Consider the following 27,332-nt stretch of genomic DNA (forward strand, 5'->3'; position numbering starts at 1 on the left):
TTTCATATAAATCTGCAACCTTTTCGTTAAACTTAAGTTGTCATTTTCATTTTGATAACGAAAAAAATAATGTCCATTTTCATTTCATTCTCCCCTTCGGAAAACCCAACACAACATTAAGGTTATCTTCCATCATGGTTACCTTCCATGACCTTTTCCTGCCTTTATGTGAAATAGTACATGTACTTAATCCTGCATGATCTATGACGTCATATGACCTGGGGGCTGCTAGATCATTCGGTATGAGACTAAACCAAAGATTTTGTGCTGAGCAATCCAAATGAGTTTTTTCCTTAAGGACAATACATAAATTGAGTTTCAAATATCAAACTGGCAATCATGCTTATTCATATACATGATTTCTGTTTTCCTTTATCTCAGTACAAATCCTGAACTAAGGTTCAACCGAGATTCAAATACCTAGCTGGAATTTGTGATATATATATATATATATATATATATATATATATATATATATATATATATATATATATATATATATATATATATATATATATATATATATATATATATGATGGGATCTGTATGCATGTATGTATGTATGTATGTCTGACTGACTGTCTGTCTTACTGACTGATTGACTGACTGACTGTCAACTTCAAGAGATTACATCAAGTTAATCAAATTCAGGATAATACAAGATTATAAAATACAACAAAAAAGTGAGAAAAAAAATATAACAGCAGTCTGTGTCAGCTACCGTATTGAGAAAATAACATATCTCAATACCTGCAATTATGCAAATCTGCAGTCATTTGGCTGAGCATGGCACTGATCTTTTAACAATTGCTTCATGACGATAATATTTCGAAATGTTAATACGTCTGTATTGGTATGTGCTTAACATTAACTTTGAAATAGTAACGAAAAGGAAATGGAAAACTTATAACAGTGTAATTATATATGTAGTTCTTTCTATATGACACATGTATTTATGCATATATATACTTGTGTGCGCGTATGCGTGCGTGCATGCATTTATCTATGACTGACTGTCTAAATGACTTCATTACCTCTTCAACAAAGATTAGGTCAGGTTACTAAGATACGGATTGTACCTATCATAAGATTATGAGACACAGCATAGACGAGAACGCAAACAAGACAAATACACCGTCAACTAATGCATTTACAAGATGAGATATATAAATACAGAAAACCATATAGAAATCTCTAGGAAATATACACACACACACACACACACACACACACACACACACATATATATATATATATATATATATATATATATATATATATATATATATATATATATATATATATATATATATATATATATATATATATATATATATATATATATATATATATATATATATATATATATATACATATACACATATATATATATATATATACATATATATATATATATATATATATATATATATATATATATATATATATATATATATATATATATATATATACACACATATATATACATATATATATACATATATATACATACATATATATACATATATATATACATATATATATATACAAAGATACATGTATATAGATATATATATACATATATATATATACAAAGATACATGTATATAGATATATATATATACATATATATATATATACACAATTACATACGTACATACACACACACACACACATATATATATATATATATATATATATATATATATATATATATATATATATATATATATATATATATATATATATATATATATATTTATATATATATATATATATATATATATATATATATATATATATATATATATATATATATACTGTATACAGCTGTCATACATCAAAATTTGCGGATTTTACGAGAAGACGTTGGCCTTTAATTTTTTATTTTTAATGATAATTTGCTACTTATTATTGATGTTATGTTTGGACATGTTGGTTGGTAGTAGGGCATACATTTTATTGGAAAATGAAGCTATACTGTTTGCCGTCACCAACATGAGTTTATCCCATGCCTCATCGTCAAGAGACGACATGCAGTCAACCCTGCTTCCAAGAAGTGTCTCCAACAATATATGGTCTTCTTGATTGAATAAGTTAACCCCGTCTGTCACCTCTTAAGAGTCAATCACTCTCTCAAAGAAAACGTTTCGTTCTTCAAGCAGCATGTCGCAACCTAAAATAAGATGTTTCGCTCTGTCGTCACTCTTTTCCACAGAGCTTGCATATGGATAACTTTACCAACAGGCATGATATATAGTTTCACTACTTCAGAGAGAGGCCATAACATGGATGGAAATATACGCCCAAGAAACCATATGCTACTTGGTTTTAAGTCCATATGAATGTTTCTGAAGTGAATTAAATCACCTTTTAGATCCATATTTGCTCTCCAGGTAGTTTCTTCATGGTTTTGAATAATATCAATAATATGTCGATTCCAAACAATTTTTCCTTCTTTTTGTACTCTTACTGCATTGTCTAAAAGAACACTCCTAATACCATATTTCTTAGTTATTCTGTCCAAATCTGGTATAAATCCCGTCCGTTTTAGCGGATTGGTCGGATACTGACATAAGCGCATAATGAAAATCCTTTTCCAGATAAAAGTCCAAATGTAAATATGTGTGTAGGACGGGACCTCTATGCATGTGTATGTATGTATGTATGTATGCATGTATGTATGTATATACATACGTACGTATGTATGTATGTATGCATGGCTCAATGGAGGTCTGGGGTTGGGTCTGAATACCTTATCCATAACTTTAAAAATAATGCAAAAACAAAAGTCAAACAAACCAAAACAAACAGTCACTTAAAGATTTTTAGTATCTCCTCATGAATCACAATGAAATTTTAATATTTATATTTGAATTATTCTCTGACATATGGTCTACATCTTCGTCAGTAAATGTTCTTAAAGGAATCCAATCATCAGTTTACCTAATGGTACCTTTATTGTCCTACATTTCATAAGGTAAGTAAAGTTGCGGCATTTTGGCTATAGCGACCTTTTACCAATTCATAGCAGCAATATACTCGCCATGACAATTGACCCAGGGCTGTGACAACTGACCTAGAGCAGTGACAATTGACCTAGAGTTGTGACAATTGACCTAGAGCTGTGACAATTGACCTAGAGCTGTGACAATTGACATAGAGCTGTGACAATTGACCTAGAGCTGTGACAATTGACTTTGAGCTGCTCAGAGCAGAATTATTGTCATATATTTAGGGCATTGTCAGACTACTGGCACTGTCAGACTATTTAAGGCATTGTCAGACTATTTCAACCAGAAAGGAAACTGTTGCGTGTATTTAGACAGCAAAATGTTTGTTTTCTTTCTTTCATGTGCAAAAAGGTATGACCCACGGTTACCTCGTTGAGCGTTTTGGCCAGTGAAAGGTAAATTGTAGGTGGTAGTGTGCGTCTGCATAATGGCCTCACCGAGCGTCCTGGCCGGTGGATTCGAAATATGAGCATGAAAGCAAAGATAAAGTGTCGAATTCTGGAAAAGTTCATAGCGTTCAATTGTGGTCGCGTTTAGCTGTTATTTGGTGAAGAATACGTTCTTGCGCGTGTGTTTGTGTGTGTGTGTGTGTGTGTGTGTGTGTGTGTGTGTGTGTGTGTGACTTAGACTGTTAATGTAGCTTTAAAAAAATTAAATCACATCATTAGGATGTCTGAAGTGTGGCAGTTTATAGTGATTTCTAGCACTGGGGCAAAATGCCGCAGAGATGTAGCATGATGTCCCACCCAGTCACATTATTCTGACACCAGGTCCACCAGTCCTAACACTAACCGCTTAATGCTGAGCGCCTAGCGAGGCAGCTGTTAGTACCATTTTAATAAATCTTTGGTATGACTCGGCCGGGGTTCGAACCCGCGACCTCCCACATCGTAGACGGATGCTCAAACCACTTGGGCCACAAGAGCGGTCTGAGGAATACGTAAATATACATATTGGTGACTTATGGAAGATAAACTGTAAATTCATGGGGCCAAATTGTGGAATGATATTTGGACCAGGATGTAAATGGGAAAATTGACTTAGGTGAGTTCCTAATATAGTGCATTGATAAAACTGTACAATTCAAAGACAGCTGAATAACAGGACTTGAACCAATATATACATATTAACCTTATTTCATTTAACATTTTACTTTTATTACGAGAGGTAGTGTTAGTGGGAATGTGTAAGTGTTTGTGTGTTATTAGTGTTATAATCAATAAATGTAAATATTACTGTATATTCCGTTGTTCTTCTTCATCCTGTGAATGATTGTCACCAGTTCCAACCATTCACCCTCTCCTATCTTAAGTACTTGACTAATTGTACTGGAGTTCGTGATAAAATTCAAATTTAATAATCAGCATAGAGATGAAAGGTTCATAGCAAGATTTAAATCATGGCTTGAATTACATTTTCATTAGGCGAATTAGCAATATCCTTTGCTATCTTTTCTCAGCCTTCAACAACGAGAGCATCCTCAAACTCCCACACCAAAAATATAAAAGAAAAAACTAATAATATAGTGTACCTCTGTGTATTCTAAATATTTGGTAAATATTCCTGATTACGCACTTTTTCTGAGTGTGGTTAGCAGCCTCTAGCTTTCTTCTTTTTATTTCTTTCTCGTAATCGTACCCTGTTTCTTGAGTGAAAATGCTTTTCGTCTTTTCTCTTGGAACACATACGGTTTTTCAAATCTTCTTTCTTAGTCCCGAGACACCAATTTTTCACAAAGAATTATAACAACGTAAATACTGTATGCACCTCATTAAGCTCTTAGTTTGTATCTTTTGTGCCTCGATTCGAGGTACCAAGAAATCGCAGATAGAATTTCTTCAGATATTTTCCATTTTGTAGTTTTCAGAAGCACCACATTGCAACATGATTACCGTGTCGAAAGTTTTTGAATATCTTTCGGTTTTCTGATTTCATTTAATTTTCCTGTTTTACCTCTTCTCTCTACTGTAATATATCAATCCTATTTACATATCAATCCCATTTACATATCAATCCCATTTACATATCAATCCCATTTACATATCAGTCCTATTTACATATCAATCCTATTTACATATATATCAAATTCATTTCAACTGTTCAAATGTTCTCTATTTATACCTATATCTGTCTCATGAATCACTATATCTCTCCCAATTGTATCTTTTGGAGTATTCGATGATCGGTTTTAAAGTAACAATTTTTTTCCAATGCATGAACAGAAAGGCTTTATTATCGGTATATTTTGGGTTTATCCAAGCTCAGTCAGATTACCCTATGTATGGGTCCTTTACATCTATCTTTATGCCACTTTCAATATTCAAGATTATCAAATATCAGTCTTGCACTTTCGCTTATTTTATGTTCGAGTTCAGTATGTACAATGTCAAATAAACGTTCAGTGACATTATCCATTTGCTCCTCTAAGTAAATTTATTTAGAGGACTTAATCTGCGGTTAAAAATTACTAGCTTTCTTCTCACTCCCCTATTTTTAAAGCTTAAATGGTCTTTTTCTTACAGAACCAATTGTTTAAACAATTCATGTCATTTAAAAATTCACGCAAATCCTGTCAATTCTGAATATCTGAGCCGTTTAGTGAAAATTATGTTCAAACTATCAACCCGCGTCGAAAGAGGTTGAGATGACAATGTTCGTTAAGGGTGAGTATATATATATATATATATATATATATATATATATATATATATATATATATATATATATATATATATATATATATATATATATATATATATATATATATATATATGTGTGTGTGTGTGTGTGTGTGTGTGTGTGTGTGTGTGTGCGCGCGCGCGCGCATGTGTAATGTAACATAGCACTCCAGTAAATATCATCTAAAGATTTAAAGTGTGCATCGCATCACTGTTTTATAATATGCAGTGTCACAATAAAATCTTTAAACTCCAGTCAATTCCCCCAATTATTCTCCGTACTCCCTAATTGTTACTTACATATAATCACGATTTATATATAAAGATTATTTTCACGGTGAAGGAAATTTTTACAAACTTTCATCCAGCTAAGTAACAAGAAAATGTACGTACACAGTAAGAGATTATCAGCTACGCCGTTTAGATCATTCGAAAATTACGGGGTTGGGGCGATTAAATATATATTCTAATTATTTTATTAAGATATAGCAGTTTCAAGGCATGTTCAAAATCTACCCAACAAAACTTCCAAAAATTATGAATTATTAGTTCCTGCATGTGAGTTTAAAATATGATTTTCAGTTAAACATACACCAATGTACACTCCATTTGTACGAATTGTTATTCGCTCCTATTGTACATGTAATGCACACGTAGAGTGCTTTGTTTAGGGTTTGACTTCGAAGGAGTTTATACAATGAAAAATAAAGAAGATATGAAAGATTTATAGCGCGGTGCATCATAATCACCTTGTTGTGCATAACCCCAAACCTGATCTATCTAGGACCTAAACTAATGCAGATTTTGTAGGAAATCTGAGTTGAATCATTACTGTTTCGCCCTTCCAAGCAAATAAGAAAAAGTATTAAACGTATTTTGGACAATGTTTGCACAGAATAAACATATGTGTAAGATTATATAATCACATGATAAATACGACTACAGATCTTGAAACAAAATATTTAGTGATTTTGACGTCTTACATTGTTTAATCATTTTCCTTACGTTGTTTGTGGTGCATTATCAATAATATAAAATCAGTTTGAAAACGTCATTGTAATACGAGATCGGTTATTCGGACTATATACACGTTGTATGGAGGCCTGTGACTTATTTGTTAACAGTCTTAAACATAAATATTAGATAATGTGCGTATATAGCTTTGAAGGAGAAAGGGAAACACAATTTACATTTTCCCTTCCAAAATGTGTGAATGAGAATCAATGTGACACAAATACACATACAGACTCATCGTAAACTCGTATATACTAAAACTTTAATCTGAAACCCGCCAACCTCAATCTTTACATTAAATATAAAATCTCAAATGAATGCATCTAATCATAATGACTGACGGACACAATTAGGCCTCTGTAAAGGGTGGTTGATCGATCTTTGGCATTTAATACGGATAGGGGTGACCGGACGACTGCATTGTCTTCTTTACCCAGTCGCTGTATTTTGTAACATCTTCAAACACTCCAGGTTCATTGTGAAGCTTGCAATCCCCGCCAGAGGAAGCGATACCTAAGGAAAGTTATTTAAATATTTAAAATAAAATTAATAGTGTGGAATTATTTATAAAGATTTAAAATATAGCAATTGATGTAATAATTTATAAATATTTACAATTGTAATCGTTATAAATATTTCATATTAAGCAATCGGTCTTTGTTAGTAAACAAGCAGGCAAACCACTAATGTACATCACGTGACGCCTGTACACTCAGTGCATATATTTGCCATTATGATTGAGAGATCGTGTTTGTACATGTGATATGAACATGTCTTGTTTAAAGCAGATATATAAATTCTGAACCCGTTATTTAACTTTTGTGTGTTTTCGTGCGGGCGTCCATGTTTAAAATAATGTAAATGATAACTATACTATGAAATCGTTGCAGCTGGATGGATCATCGCCCTTTTAATTTTGACGAGCTAGACCCATTATTGTTGTTTATGAATTGGTGTTACTTGTGTAGGGAGAGTTCTATAATTTTCAGGGGGCGTATGCGAGCAGTCCACACGCTTTTCTTTTGCTAGTATTCAACGCGAGATATTTAAATACAACTATTAGTACTCTGAATTATGTTCTATAATCGTATGTACTCGCTTATAAGACGAGTCCACTTGCAAACTGCACAGACCTGGATCTGGCGTCGCCTACTGCGCAGCAGATCTGAGTCTGTGCAGGTTGTATGAGTAACCAGTAGAACAAAGATACTGATCTGCAGGCGTATTATGCTACGGTAGATAGGGATTTTTTTTTTTTTTTTTTGGTTGCTTGACTTGACTTATAAGCGAGTACTTACGGTAGTTCATGAAATTGCTGCTGTGATTTTAATAAGAGCCATTGTATTATTACTATCTTCTTAGAAAAGACCTTTACACGAATTTCTATCAAAATGACCATAACAATTAGTTGGTTTTACTTTGGTTTGTTTGCTGGTGGATTGACGTAGTCATTGATCGATTAATTGCCATATTCATTGATTATCAATTGAGTTAAGACTTTATAACTGGTCCTTATTTTTGCTTCTCAATACACCTTCAACAACAAAAGAAAATTGCATCCCAAGATCTTGAAATAATCTTTGAATCCAGCACGTTCCTAGAACTTCCACCTGACAGGACAAGGATATAACGTGCTCACAAGATCGTCTCTCGCATGAACTGATCCAAATGAAGAAGGATTAAATTGTGCGTTTGAATATTCTCATTAAATATGTCTGGTAATCTTCATTTATGCTTTCTGCTCCAAACATGATTCAATTTTTATGAGCTGCCTTAATTCACTGTACTCAGTGATATTTAAAGAAAAAGACCTCTACAGTACTCAGTTACCAAAATATGCTGTTTAATTCTTAAGGAATCCATCCATTCTCTGTTTAAAAGGTCTTTCCATGAAATTAAATATTCATCCGCTTACCCTGAATGTACCATTGACCATTTTGGTCTCTGCATAACAAAGGACTACCAATATCATCCTGAAATAGAATATTTAAAACATGAATCGAAACTGATACAGTAAACAATGACACATGCAATGGGGTGCTCAGGCGCTTTAACTCAATAGACTCTTAAATCACTCCACTTCCCATCGTTTATATATATATATATATATATATATATATATATATATATATATATATATATATATATATATATATATATATATATATATATATCCCTTACACATCATCGTTCTGACTCAGTTAACTCGCAGAATACGCTCCAACTCACCCACCCATCCGTCACCCCACCTACCTCATCTACCCCACCCCTAAAATCACGATTCTGTCTTGATCCACTGCTATTGAAGACTACGTACCTATCGAAGGTAGTCATAGATTCCCGAAACCAAAATTATAAAAACTGTATCCGTGTTTCTCTTCATATCTAATGCCAAACTTAAAACTAAGTCCTCCTGTGAGTCTTCGTAATTGAAAATAAAAAGATACCTTTAAAATTAGAATATAAATATGACTTATGATATAAATATTCAACCCACATAGCTGTTCTTTCTAAAGTGTGTGTGTGTGTGTGTGTGTGTGTGTGTGCACATTAACAATATCATGGCTTTAAATTGTTGGTATAAAGCAACTTGATATACCAATACTGTTAATATATCAAATTGTGATCCGCCCATGGCGCACGAATAAATATATATAAACATTGTTTCAACAGTAGGCGGGGCCCCGAGTGGCCGAGTGGTCTAAAGCGCTCTCCGTTACGGATCACTGCCATCTCACCTCTGTCTGCATGGGCTCGAGTCTCGGATTCGGCCAATGTGCATATGTGAGAAAGCTTGCCAGTAGCTTCTCGAGGGTCGGTGGTTCTTTCCGGGGATTTCCCAGGTTCTTCCTCCACCATTAATACTGGCCGCCATGTATAGCCTATCGTGTGCTGAAAAATGGCGTTAAACCCTACAACAACAGCAACAACAACAACATCAACAGTAGGCTCTCGCGTCTATAATCTCTGGATCAGTGATGAAGTTCCACTGATCAATCATTAGTGACGTAAGAAAATAAAGAACAAAAATGTTAATAAACCATGTTTTCAAAATTAATTAAACACAGTACACACAATCCTTAAAAAATCTGTGAGTGAAAGAGAAAAGAAACTTGAAATCCTTGAAACCGAACTTACACCAAGTAACCTACAAGATCCGGGGTAGTCGCAACTCAAAAATACTCAATGATTTTACATAAAAATTATATCAATGTTTTACAGGCACGGATTTAAATGATACTTAGGAACGGTTATATTTTAAACATGTTGGTGAATAGTTTACAGGGTTAATACCCCTGTTAAATGTGTAGTTTGGAAGAGACATCGTTATACCCCATCATTAGCCACAGAGCCACTCAGGGGCTTGATAGCAAATTTGGTAATGAAAGTAATTTCACAATATCTAGTGATTTTGAAATATCCGCTGAGAAAAAGCAATATTTCTCAACAGATTGTAGCTCGTTTCTTGCTTGGCATGCACACGAAAGCATGAAAGAATAAAGGTGATCCGACCAAGTAAGGGAGAATCCAAAGAACTACAACAATACCTCCATGATACTACAGCGGAATCAAATGTTTTTTATTTTATTTCTTCAACTGGATTTTTGTTGTTTTGATATTACGTAAATATTATACACATTTTGAGTAATATAGCTTGTGATATTTGTACCTATTAAACTAGGCAACTTGGGAAGAAGAAACGAAAGAAGCCAGTAACCATCGCTCTTTCCGGCTAGACGGCGTATTGGCACGAACACTGAATTCTAAAGATTTCGTACTGCATCGTAGCTATGCGATTCAGGTTTCAATATTCATAACGCTCACGGACAATGATTAAATAATTTGAACTATTAGGCGGGTGCATGGCAAACAGTCCGCGCACTGCAATATGCTTGAAAGGGTTTTAGACAGTAGAACCTGTAGTAGTAAACCAAAGTTAGGAAAATGTGTATTCAGGGTCCTTAACTCCTCTAAGAATTGACTTTAAATGCTCGAAACCCTAACCAAAAAAGGATTCAATATTATTAAGATTTAAAACAAATCTAAAAACCAAAATTCCAAGTTATCCTTCAAAAACCAATGGATTATGGAACATCAAAAACCAGATCTCTCCTAGATGATGTCGTGGACTATCTGAAATCAAGCTCATTGCAAATCTCATCAATATAGCTCCGCAATCGAAATTCAGCCGAAATCAATCATTCATTGGTTGAAAAATGCTGAAGAAGCCCAAGTCAGGAAGTCAGGCAATCAAGGACCGTAAACCATGTAAAAGCTGTAGTGAAACGCAAGAACTCAACCTCAATCAAGGTCTTAATTAAAGTTGCATGTATTTTTTATTTTTATTTTAAAAATCCAGCAATCCTTGGTAAAATAATGCTGCCGAAAGATAATTCTGGTGGAAAAATCAGCGGACGTAACACCTGTAAATGAATAGTTTGATAAACCTCATCAAACATCCGTGTATATGGTTGTGGTAGAAAACACAAATAATGTAATTTCTCTGAATCATGTATACTCACGCCACAGAAGTCTTTCGTTCCATTTTCATAACCCGCACATAATTCTGTGCCAACTAAAAAGTCTGGGAAATGTTGCAGGCAGATATTGTCTGATACGATCGGAAGATCTATCTGGTTCAACACCTCTTCGTTTCCACTAGCTACAAAGAATTAAACGATTCTTTGACATGATAAACATTAAAACGAGAAAATAATGCGAATAGAAAATACTAACATGCAAGTGGGCCAAACGATAATAAGTTTCAACCCGTTGATCGTATCGTATTTTCAGACCGAAAAAAATGCACAAATACAGGAACATCTATCTACATGTATCATTATCAAAATCATAATTCTTCAACCTAAATGTTGGGATAAAAACGTAATGTGGATTCCAATGTAGATGCAGTGGTTTTCTTTTTTGTACAAATTATTCAACAGACAGAAAAGCGACTCGTACATGTAGGTAATTTCGTCATTAAACAAGAGTGCGTTTTGACACTGTGACCAGACAGTTTTAACATTTCATTGTTGCTCGGATGTGTTGGTGATATTTGCTATTTTATGTGTTGGTGATATTTGCTATTTTAAAGAGAAACGAAATCTTGTCTACAATTCAACTGATGCTTGATTATTGATTGGCGTTTTTACGACATCTCTCTGGTCGTGATTCTAGAACTCTAACCAATGAGCTACCGTGGCACTAACTAAACAAATTTCACTAAGTAGTCTAGTGAACCGAACCATATTTCTGATCACAAGTAGTACCATATTTCGGTTGGCGTTCTGGCATAATCGGTTGATGCATGTATAACGAGAGCTGACAGAAAAATAAGCGCTTCTGGTAGAACGATATCGATTACGAACTGAAATTACTAAAACCTTGCAGAGCTTAATTAGTTATCAATGCGAAAGAAAGATCCGCAAAGAAGCTCATGACTGCATAAGTCATGGAAATCTACAATGATCAATTGGCTAATGAGTAACACAAACTAATATTTTGAGTTTCTATACCTCACATTATTAGAAAACCGAAAGATGGCTAGTATTATTATATTAGCAGATTCTCAGAAACACACCAAGCAAGACGGCCATGGAAAGCAGGTCCATTTCACTATCAAAGCAATGTTATACAAAGTGTTAACCGTCACTGCAAAGACAAATGGTTTAGAGAGTACATCACAGAATGAAATTGCCTGAACTTCATTTTGATTCTCGAATTTATCAAAAAATTTATAAAGGCTTTTAAATCAGAAAATGGAAAATTTCAAATTCAACTTTAAAACAATTTGTATATCTGTGACCTCGACGCAACAGTCAAAGTGATGATTGCGCGTGGATCACAATGAATCGTCTTAGCTTGATAATGAATGATTCACTCCAAGAATGAAGAAAATGCAATAACGGGTTTGGGAAACATGGACAAATCAAAACACGTGAAGCACTTTATGTGAAAGCATATGTGTGTCTATAACGTTTGCAGATGACATACAAGCGAGTACATAAGATAATATTTTGGGTCCCATATAACTCATTATTCCTCCTTTGGTTTCTAAATCTGTTGACAGACATAAAACAAGATAGTGTAGAGATTTGAAAGAAGTTACCTATTTAAATGACGTTTCCACTTAAATGCAGATGATACTTGTGTTAAGTCACCAACAATCCAGAGCGGCACGAACCAAACTCTTTAGTTTGTCCAGATATACTTGACGTTATAAACATGATTCCAACTCCTAATGCAAGTGCTTGTGCCCAAATTAGCTGCATCTTCTGTGATTTTTGTAGCAAACGTTTAAACAAATTTTTGAACAACATTGCTTCCATAAGATCTGACAATCTGCAACTGGCATGCCACTTTCAATAAAGTGCGTATGGCAAACCCTACAAATTATAGACCAATATCATCTTTTAAGTTACGTCGGAAATATCTAGGAAACGGTAGTCTTTGAACATGCGTACATTGGTCAGGATGTCTTCCATGTCATTACACAATATGGGGGCGCTCACCAATTAATATGTACTTTAGAGAGAGTGACGTATGTAAGGTGAAGTAGTTCGTATTTAAAACATGCGCAGTGGAGAGAATGTTGGCATACCTATATGCTACAGTAATGTAATGTGGATGATATTTCTTTGGATATTGTACTTTTGGAAATTTTACATGATTTAAGCACACTGCTTACTAAAATGACTGCTCCCTTGTGTTAAAAAGTCAGCCTGAATTAGTCTAAAGTACACTATACATAGCAGCTATTAAAATAGGGAAAATGAATTTTGCCAGACTAGACAATACCAGCTTCTGAAAGTGCAATGAATGAATTATCAAATATATAAAATGTAAAAAAAAGTTATCGGCTCTTTTTTATACAATTTACCTCTTAAGTTCAGGAAGTGAAAATGACCAAGTAGAGCAAGCACTTTTTTGAAAGGTGTACATTTAAAGTAAGGCCAAGCTGTATACTCTATAACCCATAGTACACCCATCAATCATACACCAAATTAAAGGGAATTAAAGGTTCTTTTAATTGTACCTAAGATATACAAGGTCTTTTTTAAATAGCCAGTATAACCAGTGAGGAAAGCCGGGGAAATTCTTTTTCTTTAAAATCCTAACCCTTATGCAAAATACAAAACTGTAGAGCACCACCTATACCAAATGGTGGATATATACACGATATACATTAATGTCTTAAACAGAATTTGAAACTCTTCAAAGTCTGGTTTAACCAGTGACGAATAAAATTAAATCCCAGTAAAACTGATGAAATGTTATTTTCTACCAGACTGGCATGCACTTTCTTAAAATCTTACAGGCAGTACTTCCCCAGCCAGGGAGATAGCAGGTCTCGCCTACTGTATACTGATGAGTAGCGTCAGGGAGACATACAGCACGCACGTGGTCATTGAACTGCATTCGTTCCCTTGTGACGATTAGCGCAATGTCGTTCTCCAGGCTGCTTGTATTGTAAGCCTCGTGCAGGATAACACGTGATATGTGGTAATACTTCTCACTGGGGTCAGCGATGTGGATGTTGTGCTCCCCTGCGAACACTCTCCAGTGTGGTATGTCAACGTCATCAACAACGTAGCCGTTTCTGAAAGAAAAAGTTGCTAGGTCCATGAAATATAGGTTCATTGATACACTGCAGGAATTACCAATCTGAAACAGAGCAAAACGCAAAATTGTTTCTCTGTGATTGATTTACTTACCACCCAGTCACCCGCAGGGCCAAGAAGGACGGGGGGGGGGGACAACCGGGGATACATAACAAGAACTTGGAGAGGCTCGGGTGTTTCTTACCCCAGGACCCGTGATCGCTCTCTACGGCCCTGGTTAACTGTCCCATTCTCACTTCACTACCTTCATTGTACGAGAGAGCGTGTCGAAGTAAAATTGCACACACGTACAAAACACTCCCTAATTATTACCTACATTAAAAGTTTGACGACTTTATCCAAGTACAACGAGTCACGTGACATTATGCGTGGTCATACGTACGCGCGCAGACACTGCATGCACGTACAGAAAGAAGTACGAGCCAGATTACTGAGCCCACGTGTCCTTTGAATTAATGTAGAGATAACAAAAAACCTGCAGAAAAGTAAGATCACCTCACGCCTCTCTATGCAATATATGTATCATAGCACTCAGGGAGATAACCAGTTCTACCTCACGCCTCTCTAAGCTATTGATTTATCATAGCACTCCGGGAGATAACCAGATCACCTCACGCCTCTCTAAGCTATAGATTTATCACAGTACTCGGGGAGATGATTGATCAAAATGTTAACGCAAGATTTGCCTATGTAGGATACACACTTGATCATCATCCTCACCGTAATTATTATTATTATTATTATTATACTCTTGGGGTTATTTTTCTGAAATCGGGTCGTTTCCCATCTTCCCGTGGCGTTCGATCTCAAAGACATTCAACATTCTTTGGCTGTTCAGGGGCGACGCATATATGTAGCACGTCTGCCTCTGCTGTTCTGAGTTTATAGAGATTTTAATATTAGTAATCCCATCATAACGTGTGTCTATGTTTTGCAGGCCTTCCTTACTTGTTCGGCAATTCCACCATGTTTTGTTTGTTTTTCATATTCCTTGCTTGCCACATAAGACCTCCCTGTTAGAGTCCTGTCCATTATGTAGACTATGTCCTTGTCAACTAGTGTCATGTCTAGCCCCTGTAATTAATCTACTATATTTCTAGCATAGCTGCTAGTATATGGCAAGACAAATCTATCAAGTCGATTTTCGTACCCTACCTGTCTAGCATGCTGCACGGGCTAAATAGGTGATTAACTGTCTTATCCGTACACCTGTACATGCTGTACAATGGTGGGACGTAATAATTGTTAAAAATTTGCTTTCACCTTGTTGAATGTACTATGCTCTGTTTCAAAAGATGCTACATTAATTTTATTCGACATTCCCTTTTCTTTAAAGAACTAGTTATCTCTGCCTCATTAAATGACTAATACAAATAACTGGGATATAGTGTATAGTGAAAGCTAAACTTTAAATCTTTGCTGTCTGAATCTATTGTCAAATTATCAGTTCATATTCACTACGCAAACCAATGTAAAATTCACTGACTAGGGTCTATATGTTAAGAGTTAATAATTCACTTGTAGCACACAGTCTCTCAAATAAGCATGCTCCTTGAAGTTTTTCTTGGGTCTGACTCTTGGTGTAGTCGTTGTCATTATATCTGAATTTGACACTACGTCAACAGTAATCAATCCCATTTGGTGAATAGATTTTTTTTATCCTAGGAGATTCATGTAACCATTTGGTACTACTACAAGAGTATCAGTTGTTTCCTCCCCATTGGTCGGATTAATAAATTTCAAATCAGCTACTCCAAATGGTTTCATTTCTGACTTATTCCACATTTTTAAGGTTAGTTATGTCGGCCTGACTTGTTCATTAGGAAAATACTTCTTGCACAGAGTGTTGATGACGGCGCCGCTGTCTAACTGGAAACGTACTTCACAATTGCTAACATTCATTAATGCAGAAATTCTACTTTTCTGACTGGTTTCTATAGTATTAAGCCAATTTTCATTGTCGTCGGTTTGCCCTTCGTGCGTTCTACACGCACTAGCTAAATGGATTTTCTTGCATTTCACTTTGAAATGATTTCTCCCTTTGCAGACGTCGCATGTTTGCTGCATGCCGGACACTTTTCCTTCTTAAACTTGTGTTTGCGTCTGCAGAAATTGCGTTCCTTAAGTGAAACGCTATCTTTAACCTGAACTGGTGAGCACAGTTTATTTCGTAATTTGCCAATCCCAGGATGAATGTTAGTATCTCTTTTTCTTTGGCTTCGCGTTTGTGGTTTATTTCTTTGAGTTATTTTATTCACATTTTGACTGTTAGAGTCGGCGTCTCTTGGTTCCTTTTATGTTTATTTGGCTGCTCAAATGCACGACATATTTGCATGGTTTTGTCCAGGTTTAGCTTGCATTTCTGAGAAAAAGTTCCTGAAGTTTTCCCTTAACAGTAAAACTATTTTAGCTCTTATCAGTCTATCCTTCTCGCTGAAATTGCATGACGAAACCCTTATCCTAAGCTCACGAAAGCTGTCGAAAGGTTCTTGGTACTGTACATTCCAGAACCTATGTGAATCCAGGACCTCATTTTTCTGGGGTTACAATATGCCTCAAGTTTTTCAAGTACCTTACCGGGTTTGTGTTTGTCGCCATCTGCCTCCCATACAAATTGATCACAAATATCCAAACATGTGGTCCTGCACAATGCAAAATTATGACCGTTTGTACCTCATCATCTGTATCAGTTGCTCCACTGCAGTTAAGTAAATCAGCACTTGTCTTTTCCAATGTTTAACGTTTTCTGAGACATTACCTTCGGTTACATTCGGTATTGGCGGTAAGCGGAATGTGCTTAGGAGACCGTCGGCCATGTTATCGTTAGTTTTCCAGCCACTGACCAGTAAGTAGTATGTGACACTGTGATAAAGGATGCAAAATGCATAACTTCTAAATTCAGTTTACCTATAAAACTGCAGAATTATCGATGCGTCCTTATATTGTTCACAAGTACGGACGTAGCAGTCTGCTGCTTAACAGGCAAAATAAAACCAGACGTAATTAAGGTCTCACTGGATAGTTTATATTTTGACACCACCACCCCACCCCCAATTTTTAAGGTAGAAGGTAATTATCACAAGCCTAGCATTTATAAATTTACACATAAGCTAAATCTATAATGTGGTTTAGATTTACTTTGAGTTAGGCTTGGAAATAGGTTGGCTTGTTGGTGACTGCCTGTCACAGTTAGATGAGCATGGAAATCAAATGCGTAACTTGGGCTGCAAATGAGCTGCCGACTTGGCTTACGTATTTATGTGTGTCTGCTACAGAGGTAAATATCTAAAATTCTAGATGGTTGAGAGGTGATAAAAGGTATGCTAATTTGTTATAGTACTAGTGAACTTTATTCATGCATAAGGCACATACTGATTCTTTTTGCTGCCTTTCACAGGAAAATATTCAAAATAGCTATTTCTTGTCAAAAATGAATGTAAAATTTAGGGGTTGGTGTCAGTGTTGGTTCAGTATATAAAACACCAGTTGCATCAGGAATTAACCTGATTACTGCAGTCAAAATCTCACATGTATGCTTTCTACAAAAATCATTAGTTTGTTTTTATTTGTATCTTCAGTGTAAAATTATTCTCGTTTTGCTGTAATTGGTCATTGTTGGTTGAAAATTCACCAGATAAACTGTTCAGTGAGACCTTATTCTCAGACGAATGCAACTTGTATTAGGTCTAGTCTGGTTATATACTCCCTGCCTTGCACTCCGCTATACTAAGTCAGGCGAACGCCGACGCCATATTGTCACATGATCAAAACTAATGGCCTCACATGGAGAGATCTAATTAATCTAACCGCGGCACATATATTCCTTTAATATTCTCTTTCTTAATGACACAATATCAACTTTACTAATACTTTTGATTTAAATTATAGCAGTCGTTATCATGTGTTCAAGCTTAACCACCAATTCGTCATATAATTATTTTTACAAAATTTTTACTAATAGCCGAAGATGAAGGAAAAGGGTACACACAATGATATTTTGATAATATTGCGCATCTTACACAGCGTCATCTCAGAGATTCCTTCTCCAATCGATTCCTTGATAAATATTACGTCGAAATTGATATGAGGTGATGTACGACAGCCAAAATATAGCCAAAGATTAAGACGAAAATATCCCCCCCCCTTTCGAAGGGGTGAGGGTACCAATTGTTTTAAACTGTTGCAAACTTCGCACCATGTTATCTAAACTATTCTAGCTGAAACAGATATTGATACCTCTTTGTACATTACATCTCAGACTTATCCAAATAGTATGATCGAAATAGTAACCCTATTCCACGAGGGGGTGGATATGATGATATTTGGTCCAACATTGTACATTCCAACTGTATCACGTAATTTGTAAAAGATTTTATTTGCAATGAATCTCTTGATACCTTTTACATTAAAATTGATTTAAGGCGACAGATGACAGTTTTCGTTTGCCAAAGATTAAGACAAAAATACTGTATGTTCTATGAAGGCGGGTGTTTGGGGATGGGGCCTGGAGTGGGTTGTCTGGGGAAAACAATAATGATTAAATAAAACTACACGTACATGCCAACATTTTGGGATGAAATCTTCATGATGTTAAGTTAGCCAAATAAAATATTTATTTGTATAAATGAGAACTTTAATATTATTGTATGATTAATTACTTAATTAAATTTAATTAAATTAAAATTAATTGAAACAACACAGCACACACTAAAATTTGTATCATGTTGAGGCAAGCAATGTGCCTTGCCTAATGACACACTATAAATATAATTTATGTAAAATAATATATATGTATCAATGTAAAATTGTTCAAGTAGTGGCATTGAAAGAAATTTTAACATTAGCCAATGAAGCTTTATATTGTGAAAATTCGTAACGTATTTGAACAGTCATATTAAGCACTGATTGAAACTATTTTCCAAAATTGGTCGGAAGAAAAACCTAGATATAATGATTTAAAATTGTGCAAACACATAATGAAACTCCCAAGGATATCCAGATCTCATTCCAGAGGTGTGTGACAAGCAACAAACAATGCATACGTGATCATGCAGTACATATTTCGCGCTTCGCAATCAAGTGTTCGGTCGTGATGACTGCACACATTCATTTCTAATTTAATGAAAAATGTACATATGCGTTCTGCGCCTAGGTACTCTATGCATGTAAGTTAGATCCTTTTGTTATGCCGATCGTATTACTATTAAAGGCCAGTATTTGAACGGATACATGTCGATCTCTAGCAAATACAGAGAGAGAGAGAGAGAGAGAAGGCTGATGGAAACCCTACTATTATACAGGTTGTTCTAACCGAGTTTGTTTTAACAACAATGACAACAAAATAGCTTAATCAAACTACTATGATGTAGAGATTAGAGAGGTCATTTATTGTGCATTCGGGACACAATTTTAAATCATGTCAGGAAAGCTTCTATGCTACGATCGATAGAGATCATATGGAAGGCTGTATCAAACTATGATATTGGGCATAGTATTCTAAATATTATATTGGACATACTAGTCTTAATGTTACATTGGAGATACTAGTCTAATATTATATTAGACATAATAATTTAAATATAATATTGGACACATTATTCTAAATATAATATTGGACATACTATTCTGAATAGTATATCATACTAGTCTAAATATTATATTGGACACACTATTCTAAATGTTATATTGGACATACAAGATAATATTAATTTGGACACACTTTTCTAAATATTATATTGGACATACAAGTCTAAATAATATATTGGACATACAAGTCTAATTATTATATTGGACACACTATTCTAAATATTATATTGGACATACTAGTCTAAATATTATATTGGACATAATATTGTAAATATTATATTGGACATAATAATCTAAATATTATATTGGACACATTATTCTAATATAATATTGGACATACAAGTCTAATTATTATATTGAACACACTATTCTAAATATTATATTGGACATACTAGTCTAAATATTATATTGGACATAATATTGTAAATATTATATTGGACATAATAATCTAAATATTATATTGGACACATTATTCTAATATAATATTGGACATACTAGTCTAAATATTATATTGGGCACACTAGAGTCTGAATATACCTTTTTTGTGTCTCCCTTGCGATTTTAAAGACGAAAAGCTCAAAGGAGATAAAAGATGCACAGAACTTAGTTCATTTATCGATTTATAATTTCAAACCTGATTATGCTCAGGTGGAACCCTAACACCGCCATCGTCTACGCGTTTCATTCCAAAAGGAAGTTTTGAGTGCAAAAGGCCCTGTTCACTAGTCATTTCCTGTTCCTGGATAAGTATATTTTCAATAAGGTGGTGTATGCACCACTACACATGTATATACGTAAAAGGAAATACCATGTCATCTGCATCCGATATTTACAATGTCGAATCGAGCAAAGGAAAAGAATGACAATTACAAATTTGCCTTTCACGTGGATTTAACAAGCGGTGTAATTTATATGTACATGTGTGCAAAGCGATATAACTCTAAGCTATAACTCAAAGCTCTCAACATTATGGCAATGAACGGAACTATCCGGTACATACCGAACAGTATGAACTATGAGAAATCAACTTGCCAATAGTGTATGTAGCATGGCCTCTTTTTTGTATGGAAACTCCATCAAGTATGAAAGGAGCAGAGAATGTCAGTGTCAGAGCCACTCTGGTCACATTCAGGTTAGAAGTTAAAAATCAATGAATGAATTGACTAAGTACTGTGCATTTTTTATCACATTAAAGACTTCCGTTTTTAAAATCGGTAGGGGGTACAAACAAACGGGGAGGTATAGACTGGCTATAGTTTAAATATTATATTAGACTTACAATTCTAAATATTATAATGGATATACTATCCTAAATATTATAAGGGACACTTTATTCTAATTATTAAATTGGACACTTTATTCTAAATATTATATTGAAGACACACTTCTACATATTATATTAGACATACTCTTCTAAATATTATATTGGACATACTATTCTAAATATTATATTGGACATACTATTCTAAATATCATATTGGACATACTATTCTAAATATTATGATGGACATACTATTCTATATTAAATTGGACATACTATTCTAAATATTATATTGGACATACTATTCTAAATAACATATTGGACATACTATTCTAAATATTATATTGGATATACTATTCTAAAGATTATGTTGGAGATACTATTCTAAATATTATATTGGACATACTATTCTAAATAACATATTGGACATACTATTCTAAATATTATATTGGATATAATATTCTAAATAACATATTGGACATGCTATTCAAAATATTATTTTGAACATACTATTCTAGAGATTATGTTAAACATGCTATTCTAAATATTATATTGGACACGGTATTCTAAATATTATTTTGGACACAGTATTGTAAATATTATACTGGAGATACTATTATAATATTATATTGGACATACTATTCTAAATATTATATTGTAACAGTATTCTAAATATTATTTTGAACACAGTATTGTAAATATCATATTGGAAATACTCTTCTAAATATTATATTGGAGATATTATTCTAAATATAATATTGGACATACTGTTCTAAATATAATATTGGACATACTATTCTAAATATTTTATTGGACATACTATTTTAAATATTATATTGGACATACTATTCTAAATATATATTGGACACAGCATTCTAAATATTATATTGACATACTATTCTAAATATTATATTGGACATACTCTTCTAAATATTATATTGGACATATTATTCTAAATATTATATTGGACATAATATTCTAAATATTATATTGACATACTATTCTAAATATTATATTGGACATACTATTCTAATATTATATTGGACATGCTATTCTAAATATTTTATTGGACATACTATTCTAAACATTATATTCGACATACTATTCTAAATATTATATTGGACATGCTATTCTAAATAACATATTGGACATACTATTGTAAATATTATATTGGCCATACTATTCTAAATATTAATATTGGACATACTATTCTAAATATTATATTGGACATACTATTCCAAATATTTTTTTGAAGATACTATTCTAAAGATTACGTTGGACACAGTATTGTAAATATTATATTGGAGATAATATTATAATATTATATTGGACATACTATTCTAAATATTATATTTGACACGGTATTCTAAAATTATTTTGAACACAGTATTGTAAATATTATATTGGACATACTATTCTAAATATTATTTTGAACATACTATTCTAAAATTATGTTGGAGATACTATTCTAAATATTATATTGGTCATACTATTCTAAATATTATATTGGCCATACTATTCTAAATATTATATTGGCCATACTATTCTAAATATTATATTGGACATACTATTCTAAATAATATATTGGACATACTATTCTAAACATTAATTTGGACAGGCTATTATAAATATTATATTGGCCATACTATTCTAAATATTAATTTGGACAGGCTATTCTAAATATTATATTGGCCATACTATTCTAAATAGTATATTGGCCATACTATTCTAAATAGTATATTGGCATACTATTCTAAATAGTATATTGGACATACTATTCTAAATAGTATATTGGACATACTATTCTAAATATTTTATTGGACATACTATTCTAAATATTATATTGGACATACTATTTTAAATATTATATTGGACATACTATTCTAAATAGTATATTGGCCATACTATTCTGAATATTATATTGGTCATACTATTCTAAATATTATATTATACATACTATTCTAAATATTATATTGGACAGACTATTCTAAATATTATATTGACCATACTATTCTAAATATTATATTGGCCATACTATTCTAAATAGTATATTGGACATACTATTCTAAATATTATATTGGACATACTATTCTAAATATTATATTGGACATACTATTCTAAGTATTATATTGGACATACTATTCTAAATAGTATATTGGACATACTATTCTAAATAGTATATTGGACATACTATTCTAAAGTCTGGCATGCTATACATCTACTTACCCTTTAAAATTTTGAGCTGAGGTCACAAGGATGCGGTCATTTAAGATTGTGGCACTCCCAGAGACGAAACCCAAGTCATCCAGCAACAATGTCTGTGTAAAATAAAGCAACAGTAAAGTTTTAAATAGTGTACTTGTAAAAGCAAAACAACTAATTGCCAATGTTTCAAATAAATTGATTTTTTCACATTCTTTAAAGTGTCTTAAATAGATTACAATATGACAAGCCCGAGAGCAGTATCCATGTATGTGAATTAGTGGTTTTTCATATTTTTCAACACAAATGTTCAAGATGTTCCTTTATCTATACTGTATACGTGGCCTCAAAGAATAAATATGTTCAGCATTATTTAAACAATGTATTGTAGAAACCTCGATAAAATTTAATATATGATCTACATTAGATGACGTTTTATTGTGTATTATTTGACGATTCATTTGTTTTTATTTTATATCTAAATTCTTCGAATTTAATTACCGCATTAGGAGATGTCGATAAATTATATAGTATTCTAAGTGACACATTCAAGAAAATCTTTAAGATAATAGTCTTTATTTATTTACAAGCCACGAGGAAATTAGTACCACATTACAGTATGTACTTCTAACACGGCCAAGTTGTACCATTAGCGTAATCTATGCATACTTTACAGTATTTCTACAATTAATTAAGGCAAAATAGTTTGGTTTGCGAACGAACTAAATTAATGATGCACGTAAGTTAGTAAGTCTGACTTTATGAGTTTGTTGTTTTGTTTTTGTTTTTTTTTGGTGGGGGGGTTTGTATTTTTTAGCTCACGTTACAAGACTGATAGTTTCCTGATTTTCTTATACCTTATGGAAAAAAGAAACCTGTTTGACAATGCTTACGACATACGGCCATGAATTAGCCTTGGCCTCGATACCTCCTACTATCCTCGACGTTATTGGCTGGACAACAGGTGTGCCACATGAGAAATCTAAATTAAAGGGGAAAACATGTTGTTAGGCAATTATTCTAATGTTTAAGGCTCTTTAGCAAGTATTTTTCACAACCACTTGTACTAGAATGTCTAGTGACACATCAATAACATTTTTTTTTTCGCATACACAGTGCAGATCAATCTGATTAATGACTAACAGATCTCCCTTGATCGCCTCCCATTTGTCCCATCGTAGCAAGGTACTGCGTTACATATGGTCACAAAATAATGATCTAAGGTCTGTTCATTAAGGACAGTGTTGAGTACTGTTTGAGTGGAAAACGACTCGGTTCTACTTAAAGCGACTTGTCTTTTCTATGAGATTCTTCAACATAGTGGACAAACGGTCACATGGTATTGGTTAAGTACATAATTGCTCCCGAGCGTTGAATCATGTCTTTCTACAGAGTGTTAAATTTATATGTAGTCAACATAATTTAGTGAAAGATCTAAATACCCGATGAAGTCAGAAATGAAAGAAAAATTAATCGAGTACCAAGATCCTCATAACTTCTGTTTTCAAGACTATGTCTGTAGGCTATTCTGTGAGTAAAACAAATTGCGTGTATTGTTCGCGACAAGCTACCACTCCATACCAGTAGCTTTTGCCATTTCTTGGCACTCAAAACACAACCAATCTGTAGGATTATTGGACCAGCGCTTAATAATGCTATATTTACTGCATCAAACCCGATTTGTAATCAGATTGGTCGTAGCCAGTTTAATGTGACTGCCCTACCCACCCACCACCCACTTTAATCGATTTTCAAGAAATTCGTTCGCTAGACCATGAAAATATCAGAACATTAGATCTGAAACAAATTTATTTTGCTATTTTTTTTTTGTTATATACTTTTCTGGTACTCTTGATAGGGCTAGCTCCTCTATTCAGACATTAAGCGTATTACATTTCTAGTCATATATATATGCATTACGTATGTTTTCTCATTTCAAATACAGAAAATTATAGAAATTTAAGACCACAAATAGATCTGAGAAAAGTAGTCTGATTTCGGAGTACATTTTTTACATACGGGTACTTCATTCGTCTAATGTGAAAACTTGGTCTTCACACCTCCAGCAGTTGTCATGTTAAGAACCTTTCCCTACGGTATAGACCGTCTTATACATATTATTGTAAAGTTATTGCTGAATTTCTTTTCTTAAGCCTTGAACACAATTATGGAGATTAATATTAATTATAGCGACTAAAATTTTCTGTCAAAATCGTAATAGTTTTACCAGAAAGGCTTTAATTGTCAAGAAGACACACAATGTCAGGAACAAAAAAAAATGTATTATATTTTTGGGGTGGTCGTAATCTGACGTTCTTAGTGTGATAGGTTATTTATTTTGTTTTAAAGAGTAATAGCAATAATTCAATTTGAAGGTCTAACCTTTCATAGAAATATTTTATCAGCAACTCAGTTCGTCACAGCTAATCCGTTTTAGAATTATTATAAGAAATAAACGGGTGTGATGTCGACACATAAATATTTGTGGGTTTTAATCAGGGTATCGTGGTGCTTGGAGAGTAACAAAAAAGTACAATTTATTTTAAAACAAGGTACTACAATTAGCACGAATGAAGCGTAGAATATTTATCCGACTACAAACAGCATGGACCTAGATTGGCTTCGCATGATGCACATCAAGATTAGCGTCGTCCAGGTTTTGCTTTAAATAAATGATGAATGAACGGCATAGAATAGTATGTGTGCCGGCTTGTTATGCGAGGGCAGATCTAAGTGAAGCGTGTTAGGGTTGGGGTGTGAAAGATCTAAGTGTAGCGTGTCAGGGTGTGGGTGAGGGCAGATCTAAGTGTAGCGTGTTAGGGTTTGGGTGAGGGCAGATCTAAGTGTAGCGTGTTAGGGTTTGGGTGAAAGTTGTTTACGTGGGAATAGGGATTTTGTATTCATGTTTGAGACAGCTTTTACACGTGTTTTTTGTGAAAAATAAATAATTTTCAGACAATCTTCAGAACTTTAAAAAGAAACATTATACATTATTTAACCAAATATCTTTGTTGCTCTTATAATTTCGTTTTGATTTCATTCTTCGACAGAAAGACTGTTAGGGCGTATCAGCTACATGTAGAATGAGAAACACTCAACACTAACTTACTTCCAGGACCCTGTGCTGCAACTAAAGTCACAAGACCAAGAGGTACCAAGAGTAGCAGCATTTTGGCTGAAAAAATAAAACTCTGTGTTTGGCTTTTGCATATTTGTCATAGAGTTATGTAGCAATCATAAACAGTCTGACTTAGCGAAAACCAAATTAACCAACCTTAGAGAGCTTCTTGAGTGTACATCTTTTTAGGTGGTTTAATGTGAAGCATTTTAGGCAATCTTGCTTCATTCCATACAAACAAGCCATTTACTAATCTTTGATTAGAAGTATTTCGCTTACGCTTTCATTCTCATCTTCCACTCCCACTACTCTCCCCCCCCCCCTAAAAACTAATCGTATCATTTCATATAACTGCTGTAACAAATAATAGGGCACACGGTAAAAACAATATATGTATAATAAAAATTCTCAGATAACATGGAAATAATTACTCATCAAATTTTAAAAAGATTTAAAGGTGTAAAAGAAAGTAGTTAACTTGGCACGAGCATTAGACTAGACGTTCTTCATACTTGGATTTACGGTATCTTCACTTACCTCGGACGAATCTCTTCGTGTACACGATAAGGTCTGAGTTAAATGGTAAGGCTAGGTTGTCTATTTATTCCATGCGAAAGAGGTTTTTTGGGTTTATGGTCACGATTTAAAAACCTAATGAAAATGTAAATCAATATGCCAAAATTAATTGGAGAAAATGAAAGATTGAAGAAAAGGAAGGAATACATTTTTTAAAAAGTATCCCAGACCGCCTTTACTAAATTTGTGATTCATTTTATTAATATATACTAATTATAGATTGGAAGAAATATCTATCATTCCAATTAATTTTCCCTAAGA

At 33.6% G+C, this 27,332-nt stretch overlaps 1 protein-coding gene across 1 annotated transcript; it reads right to left on the minus strand.

Annotated features, from left to right (window-relative positions):
- Window positions 1–6,946: 6,946 nt before the first annotated feature.
- On the minus strand, window positions 6,947–27,092 carry LOC149806152 (trypsin-like). The gene is made up of 8 exons (XM_089951053.1): window positions 27,033–27,092; window positions 26,487–26,552; window positions 24,271–24,359; window positions 23,402–23,493; window positions 14,023–14,306; window positions 11,230–11,369; window positions 8,622–8,679; window positions 6,947–7,219 (listed from the first exon to the last, which is right to left on the minus strand). The coding sequence occupies exons 2-8, from the start codon at window positions 26,545–26,547 to the stop codon at window positions 7,095–7,097; spliced, it is 849 nt and encodes a 282-aa protein (XP_089807179.1). The 5' UTR covers window positions 26,548–26,552; window positions 27,033–27,092; the 3' UTR covers window positions 6,947–7,094.
- Window positions 27,093–27,332: the final 240 nt, after the last annotated feature.

Source organism: Sinohyriopsis cumingii, chromosome 2, assembly GCF_028554795.1.
Source record: "Sinohyriopsis cumingii isolate HCF-2022 chromosome 2, ASM2855479v2, whole genome shotgun sequence".
NCBI classification, from domain to species: Eukaryota; Metazoa; Mollusca; class Bivalvia; order Unionida; family Unionidae; genus Sinohyriopsis; species Sinohyriopsis cumingii.